Source organism: Macaca nemestrina, chromosome 20, assembly GCF_043159975.1.
Source record: "Macaca nemestrina isolate mMacNem1 chromosome 20, mMacNem.hap1, whole genome shotgun sequence".
Lineage (NCBI taxonomy): Eukaryota > Metazoa > Chordata > Mammalia > Primates > Cercopithecidae > Macaca > Macaca nemestrina.
In genome coordinates, this window is record NC_092144.1 from 58037162 (window position 1) to 58045606 (window position 8445).

The 8445-nt window shown below is 46.7% G+C and overlaps 1 protein-coding gene across 1 annotated transcript; it reads left to right on the forward strand.

The window, feature by feature from the left end:
- The first annotated feature begins 1955 nt into the window (after positions 1–1955).
- Positions 1956–8027, forward strand: LOC105478616 (cone-rod homeobox). Its single transcript, XM_024791871.2, has 3 exons — positions 1956–2055; positions 3785–3936; positions 7380–8027. The coding sequence occupies exons 1-3, from the start codon at positions 1956–1958 to the stop codon at positions 8025–8027; spliced, it is 900 nt and encodes a 299-aa protein (XP_024647639.1).
- Positions 8028–8445: the final 418 nt, after the last annotated feature.

The following is an 8445-nucleotide window of genomic DNA, read 5'->3' on the forward strand; positions in this document are numbered from 1 at the left end:
AGGCTTACTTTAAAAATAAAAAAATAATTTTTTGTAGAGACAGGAGAGTTTCGCTATGTTGCCACCTGAACATAAATGCTATTTTCTTTTTCTTTTCTTTTTTTTGAGACGGAGTCCGTAGCCCAGGCTAGGTTGTGGTGGCACCATCTTGGCTCGCTACAATCTCTGCCTCCTGGGTTCAAGTGATTCTCCTGCCTCAGCCTCCCAAGTAGCTGGTATTATAGGCGTGCACCACCAGGCCCGGCTAATTTTTGTATTTTTAGTAAAGACGGGGTTTCACTATGTTGACCAGGCTAATCTCAAACTCCTGACCTCAAGTGATCTGCCTGCCTTGGTGTTCCAAAGTGCTGGGATTACAGGTGTGAGCCACTGCGCCTGGCCCATAAATGCGATTTTCATTCCCATTTTCCAACAAGGCGACTGAGGTATACATTGAAGGTGAATTACTAGGAGAAAAGAAAGATGGCATTTTAATTCGATAAGTTTGTTGCAACCTGTACTGCTTGCTACCTACCTGCCATGGGAGTGCGTCTTTCCCCACACTGACCCCAGTGCCGGAAGTTATCAACCTCTTTCATCTTTGCCAATCTGATAGGTCAAAAGTGATCGTGGAAGATCCACACTCACTGTTTTTTTTTTTTTCTTTTCAGAGATGGGGGTCTCACTATGTTGCCCAGGCTGGTTTTGAACTTCTGGGCTCAAGTGATTCTCCTGCCTTGACCTCCCAAAGTGCTGGGATTGCAGGTGTGAGATGCCTTTCTTGGTCCTTACTGTAGTTTGTTGTTGTTGTTGTTGTTGTTGTTGCTGTTTTGTTTTGTTTTGAGACAGAGTCTTGCTCTGTTGCCCAGGCTGGAGTGCGGTGGTGCCATCTCGGCCCACTGCAACCTCCACCTCCCGGGTTCCAGCGATTCTCCTGCCTCAGTCTCCTGAGTAGCTGGGATTACAGGCGTGGGCCACCACGCCTGGCTAATTTTTGCATTTTTAATACAGACAGGATTTCACCACATTGGTCAGGCTGGTCTTGAACTCCTGACCTCAGGTGATCCGCCCATCTCAGCCTCCCAAAGTGCTGGGATTACAGGCATGAGCCACCTTGCCTGGCCTTTTTTAATGCCACTCTCCCTTAGGGTGACCAACCAATCCAGTTTGGCTGGGACCATTCTGGTTCTAGCCTGAAAGTCCTATGTTCCAAGATACAGCCACCTCTCCTCCATTCTGGGCAAAGAGGGATGGCTGGTCAACCTGCAGTCCTTGGTTATAAGTGAGGCTGAGCGTGTTTGCCCATGGTCACAGAAAGAAGGGATCTTGGATGAGGAAGTGTTACGGGATCAGATTGGTTTTTTTTTTTTCTTAGAGTCTTGCTGTGTCACCCAGGCTGGAGTACAGTGGCCTGAACACAGGTCACTGCAGGCCTAAACTCCTGGGCTCAAGTGATCCTCCCACCTCAGCCTCCTGGGTAACTTGGATTACAGGCACGCATCACCACACCCAGTTAACTTTTTAAAAAACACTTTTTTTTTTTTTTTTTTGGAGACAGGGTCTTGCTATATTGCCCAGGCTGGTCTCAAACTCCTGAGCTCAAGTGATCCTCCCGCCTTGGCCTCCCAAAGTGCTGGGACTACAGATGTGAGACATTGTGCCCAGCCAGGATGAGATTGTTTTAGAGGGTAGAGTAGGAATAAGAGCTCGCACTTATGAGGCGCGTCATCACTTCAGCTCTCTGCTTTGCAGAGTCTCAAGAAAGCTCTGAGAACCTTAAGCAGAGGCCATTTTACACGTGAGGACACAGAGGTACGGAGGTGAGATAAATGGCCAAGGTCACGTACCTAAGAGGAGACCGAGGCAGGATTTGAATCTCAGCCTGCTTGTCACCCCATGGTAACTGGTAAGTGAGTGAGCATCCCTCCTCTTCTCTTGCAGGCCCCCTGACTTGGGCCTCAGCGTCCCCGAAGATCATGATGGCGTATATGAACCCGGGGCCTCACTATTCTGTCAACGCCTTGGCCCTAAGTGGCCCCAGTGTGGATCTGATGCACCAGGCTGTGCCCTACCCAAGTGAGTACAGTCGTTTCTCTCGGCACCCCAGGCTGGCCTCACCTCTTAGAGGACCTCTGGGGTCCCTCTGCCCCAGGAAAAAAGCAGTCACAGGGGCGACTTCAGGGCCATATACCAGCCCTCTGGGTTCATCTGAAATGCATGTCACTTAGAAAAACATGTGCAGTCCTAGAAATTCAGGACAGAGGTTCCTTTTGGGGTGGGGAAGAGGAGATGTAATTTGGAAGGGGAATCAAGAGGAATTTTCATCTGTTAGCAAAACTTTATTATTTATTTATTTTTCAGAGATAGGGTCTCGCACTCTGTCGCCCAGGCTGGAGTGCGGTGGTGACGGTCACGGCTCACTGCAGCCTCAAACTCCTGGGTTCAAGCGATCCTCCCACCTTAGCATCCTGAGTAGCTGGGACTGCAGGTGTGAGCCATTGTGCCTAGGCAGCAAAGCTTTGTTTATTTTATTTTATTTTTGAGATAGGGTCTCATTCTGTTGTCCACTCTGAAGTACAATGGTGCAATCATGGCTCACTGCAGCCTTGAACTCCTGGGCTCAAGCGATCCTCTTGCCTCGGCCTCCCAAATAGCTAGGATTACAGGTGCACGCCACCATGCCTGGCTAACTTTTTAAAGTTTTTGTAGATTGTGCAGGATCTGGATTATACAAAACATAGAAAAAATTAATTTTTTTTTTTTTTGTAGAGATTGGGTCTCCCTATGTTGCCCAGGCTGATCTCAAACTCCTGGGTTCAAATAATTCACCTGACTCAGCCTCCCAAAGTGTTGGGCTTACAGGCATGAGCCACTGCACCTGGCCTGCAAAGCCTTATTTATTTATTTATTTATTTTGAGATGGAGTTTAGACAGACTTTCACTCCTGCCCAGGCTGGAGTGCAATGGTGCAATATTGGCTCACTGCAACTTCCGCCTCCCAGGTTCAAGTGACTCTCCTGCCTCAGCCTCCCAAGTAGCTGGGATTACAGGCACATGCCACCATGCCCAGCTAATTTTCATAAAGCCTTATTTTTAAGAGAAGTGAGCACTCAGTTATTTGTAGCATTATTCTTTAGCTCTTGTTTTTGTTTTTGTTTTTTGCATTACGTTGAGCGGTGTGGACTTGCTACTTTCTTTTTTTTTTTGAGACTGAACCTCGTTCTGTCACCAGGCTGGAGTGCAGTGGCGTAATCTCAGCTCACTGCAACCTCTGCCTTCTGGGTTCAAGCGATCCTCCTGCCTCAGCCTCCCGAGTAGCTGGGAGCCACAACGCCCGGCTAATTTTTTGTATTTTTAGTAGAGACAAGGGTTCACCATGTTGGCCAGGCTGGTTCTCGATCTCTTGACTTTGTGATCTGCCCGCCTCAGCCTCCCAAAGTGCTGGGATTACATGCGTGAGCCACCGCGCCCAGCCCAGACTTGCTGCTTTTATAGGCTAGAAATGGTTGAATGTCAGTGATGTCATGCTTCAACTAAATATGTCTTAGTGCATGAGAAAGCTTAGAAGAGGGAAAACGACTCACATACCTCCTCATAGAGTTAAAGCCAATTCCCCTTGGGGTCAGGCAGGAGCCACAGAGTGCCAGGCACAGAGGAAGGCGTAGAAGGGCAGGGAATGTGCATTCCATCCTTAGTTTAGGCAGATGGTAACCGGGATGGAATTCTTGGCATCCCACCCAGCCTCAGGGCCTCACATCAGCCCATGGTGGATGACCTGAGGGTCCTGTTTCCCGTCCCACCCCAGGCGCCCCCAGGAAGCAGCGGCGGGAGCGGACCACCTTCACCCGGAGCCAACTGGAGGAGCTGGAGGCACTGTTTGCCAAGACCCAGTACCCAGACGTCTATGCCCGCGAGGAGGTGGCTCTGAAGATCAATCTGCCCGAGTCCAGGGTTCAGGTGGGGTGGAGGGTCCCTGGACCCCTCCCGACCCTTCCTGTGACCTTCCAGGGGCCTCCCTGGAACTCAGAGTGATGGGAGGAGGGAGCGATCACAGAGTGACAGCCAAAGTTATCAAGGAGACAATAATTCCTCTCCCCACCATACCACTGACCGCCTCTTAAGGCTCTCATCGCCCCTCGCTCCTCTCCAGCCGCGCCGGGCACTGACCTGCCTGCCAAGCACCCTCCTGCCTCGGGCCTTTGCACTAAGTTTCCTCTATCTGGAATCCTTATTTTCCAGATAACCACACAGCAGGCCCCTTGTTCGAGTCTTTGTTTATCTATCAGTGAGACCCATGCTGAACACAGCATTTAACATTGCAGTATTTCCCCAAGACCCTGACTCTACTGCTGCCCACTATCCCGCTCAATCGTTTCCTCCACAGTGTCTATCGCCCTCTGAGATACCATACAGTTTACGTGTGTTTGTATCTATCGCCCTCTGAGATACCATACAGTTGCATATGTTTGTAGGCTGCAGGTATGATGTTACGTATATGTGCCTACACACATGTGTATGATTGGAAGGATAAATGAAGTATGTGTGTTTATGTGATTGTATGTATGTATGATTAGATACATTAGTGCATAGCTATGTATGATGTTATGTGTGCACAATGTATGTGCCTATAATTGTATATTTGTATGTTCATATGATCATACGTTCATACAGTTTATGTAAGGTATCTCAGAGTCCGTTTATTTAGACTCTGTCTCTCCCAACTAGAATGTCAATTCCACTGATGGACCCTCAAGAGTAGCAGAAGATGGTTAATGCATGTTTGTTCATTGACTGAATAGACGGATGGATGGATGGGTGGGTGGATGCAGAGATGAATGTGTATGTGTGACTGTATATGTGTGTGTGCATGTATGACTGGAAGCATGGATGAGTGTATGTATGTGCATATATGAGTGTCTGTATGATGGACGGATACATTTATATATGTGTGTTTGTATGAACGCATGTAGGTATGATTAGATAGATGACGAATGTATGCACGCATGATATATGTATACATGATGTATGTACACATGTACAATTGTATGTATACATGCATGCATGCATGATTGGATGGATGGATGGGTGTATTTATTTATTTATTTGAAACAGAGTCTCACTCTGTCGCCCAGGCTGGAATGGCACAATCTCGGCTCACTGCAACCTCCGCCTCCTGGCTTCAAGCAATTCTCCTGCCTCAGCCTCCTGCGTAGCTGGAATTACAGGCACGCACCACCATACCGGGCTAATTTTTGTATTTTAATAGAGACAGGATTTCACCATGTTGGTCAGGCTGGTGTCGAACTCCTGACCTCATGATCCACCTGCTTCGGACTCCCAAAGTGCTGGGATTACAGATGTGAGCCACCGTGTCTGGCTGGATTGGTGTATTTATGTATATATGAGTGTATGCAGGTGTATGTGATTGGACAGATAAATAAAATGTGTGTGTTTGTGTGATTAGACATAGGTATGATTGGATAAATTAATGTGTATATGTGTACGATGTATGTGTATATGTGTACGATGTATGTGTGTATGATGTATGTGTGTATAATTGTATATTTGTATGCTTGTATAATCAGATGCATGGATGAATGTTCATATGATGTATGTATGATTAGATAGATCCATTAATGTGTGTATGATGTATGTGTGTATGATGTATGTACATATAATTATATGTATAAGACGAATGGATGAATCTACATATGATGTACATGTACAATTGTATGTATCATCAGATGGATAAGTGTATGTCTGATGTATGTATGATCAGATGGACTGGTGAATGTTTGTACAACATATACATGTGTGAGGTATATATGTATGATCAGATGGATGTCTACATAATGTATGTGTGTATGGTGTATGTATGTATAATTGTATGCATGTATGTTTGTATGCTGCAGGTATGATGTTACGTATATGTGCATATACACATGTGTATGATTGGAAGGATAAATGAAATATGTGTGTTTGTGTGATTGTATGTATGTATGGTTAGATTAGTGCATAGTTATGTATGATGTTATGTGTGTACAATGTATGTGCCTATAATTGGATATTTGTATGTTCATATGACCAGATGGATGAATACGTGTATGAAGTATGTATGATCAGATAGATGGATAAATGTATGCATGATGCATGCATGTATAGTGCATGCCTGTATAATTGTATGTGTGTATGTTTGTATTAGATGGATGGATGAATGCCTGTAGGGTATGATGTATGTATGCATGCATGCATGATTGGATGAATGGATGGGTTTATTTATGTATATATGAGTGTATGCATGTATATATAATTAGATGGATAAATGAAATATGTGTTTGTATGATCGTATGTATGGATTAATGTGTATATATGTATGATGTATGTGTGTATGATGTATGTGTGTACTATGTATGTATAATTGTATATCTGTATGATCAGATGGATGGATGAATATGTGTATGATGTATGTATGTATGATCAGATGGCTCCATTAATGCATGTATGATGTATGTGTGTATAATGTATTTATGTACACTTGCATGTATGATCAGATGGACCAGGGAATGTATGTATGATGTATATGTGTATGATGTATGTATGTATGATCAGATAGATGGGTAAATGTAGGCATCACGCATCTGTGTATGGTGTATTTATGTATAATTGTACATGTGTGTGTTTGTATTAGATGGATGAATATGTGTATGATGTATGTATGATCATGTAGATGGGCAAATGTAGGCATGATGTATGTGCGTATGGTGTATGTATGTATAACTGTACGTGTGCATGTTTGTATTAGATGGGTGGATGAATATGTGTATGGTGTATGTATGTATGATCAGATGGCTCCATTAATGCATGTATGACGTATGTGTGTATGATGTATGTATGTACACTTGCATGTATGATCAGATGGACCAGGGAATGTATGTATGATGTATATGTGTGTGATGTATGCATGTGTGATCAGATAGATGGGTAAATGTAGGCATGATGTACATGTGTATGGTGTATGTATGTATAATTGTACGTGTGCATGTTTGTATTAGATGGGTGGATGAATATGTGTATGATGTATGTATGATCATATAGATGGGTAAATGTAGGCATGATGTATGTGCTTATGGTGTATGTATGCATAATGGTATGTGTGCATGTTTGTATTAGATGGATGGATGAATGCCTGTAGGTATGACGTATGTTTGTGTTCATGCACACACGCAGGTATGATTGGATGGATGGATGGATGGATGAATAGATGCCCCACAGCTGGATGCAAAGTAGAGAGATGTGACCTCAGCACCTTTCACCAACAAGGGTCCTCATCCCTGAGCACCCTGCGGCTCTCCTGGGCCTCTTCCCCACTTACCTACCCCCATCTCCCCTCTTACCCTCAGGTTTGGTTCAAGAACCGCAGGGCTAAATGCAGGCAGCAGCGGCAGCAGCAGAAACAGCAGCAGCAGCCCCCAGGGGGCCAGGCCAAGGCCCGGCCTGCCAAGAGGAAGGCAGGCACGTCCCCAAGACCCTCCACGGATGTTTGTCCAGACCCTCTGGGCATCTCAGATTCCTACAGTCCCCCTCTGCCCGGCCCCTCAGGCTCCCCAACCACGGCAGTGGCCACTGTGTCCATCTGGAGCCCAGCATCAGAGTCCCCTTTGCCTGAGGCACAGAGGGCTGGGCTGGTGGCCTCGGGGCCATCTCTGACCTCGGCCCCCTATGCCATGACCTATGCCCCGGCCTCTGCTTTCTGCTCTTCCCCCTCCGCCTATGGGTCTCCGAGCTCCTATTTCAGTGGCCTAGACCCCTACCTTTCTCCCATGGTGCCCCAGTTAGGGGGCCCAGCTCTTAGCCCCCTCTCTGGCCCCTCGGTGGGACCTTCCCTGGCCCAGTCCCCCACCTCCCTATCAGGCCAGAGCTATGGCGCCTACAGCCCCGTGGATAGCTTGGAATTCAAGGACCCCACGGGCACCTGGAAATTCACCTACAATCCCATGGACCCTCTGGACTACAAGGATCAGAGTGCCTGGAAGTTTCAGATCTTGTAGAGGACGCAGTCTCCATCTCTCCCCGTCGGGCCTCGGGACCCTTTCTTTTCCGAATCTGCTTCCCTGCAGCTTAGATCCCGGGACGGCATCCCTGAGAAAGCAACCGGAACCAGCTGTCCTTCCGACAGCCGTGGTCTCCGCGGTTCCGTGTTCAGCTTACAGAGCCCACCCCTTTCCTCCACAGGGAGAGGCTCCTCCCTCTCCCGGGACAGTTCACAGGTCCTAGTGATTCTCTCAACCCCAACACCGTCTGGCACGACTGTGACCGCTGAAGTACACCACGAGCTCCAGGCTTCAGAAAGTGGTGCTGAGAACTTGCTCCAAGAAGAAATCAAACCAAACTTGCAGTTGATTTGGGGTCATGTTTAGGTCAGAATCACCATGCCCTTGAACAAGCAGGTAGAGGGGCTTGATTCCT

Excerpts from the sequence above, each read along its gene's own strand:
- LOC105478616 (XM_024791871.2), top strand. The coding sequence starts at position 1,956 with ATGATGGCGTATATGAACCCGGGGCCTCACTATTCTGTCAACGCCTTG. Across the intron at positions 2,056-3,784 it reads CCAGGCTGTGCCCTACCCAA|GCGCCCCCAGGAAGCAGCGG; the intron begins GTGAGTACAGTC and ends GTCCCACCCCAG. Across the intron at positions 3,937-7,379 it reads TGCCCGAGTCCAGGGTTCAG|GTTTGGTTCAAGAACCGCAG; the intron begins GTGGGGTGGAGG and ends TCTTACCCTCAG.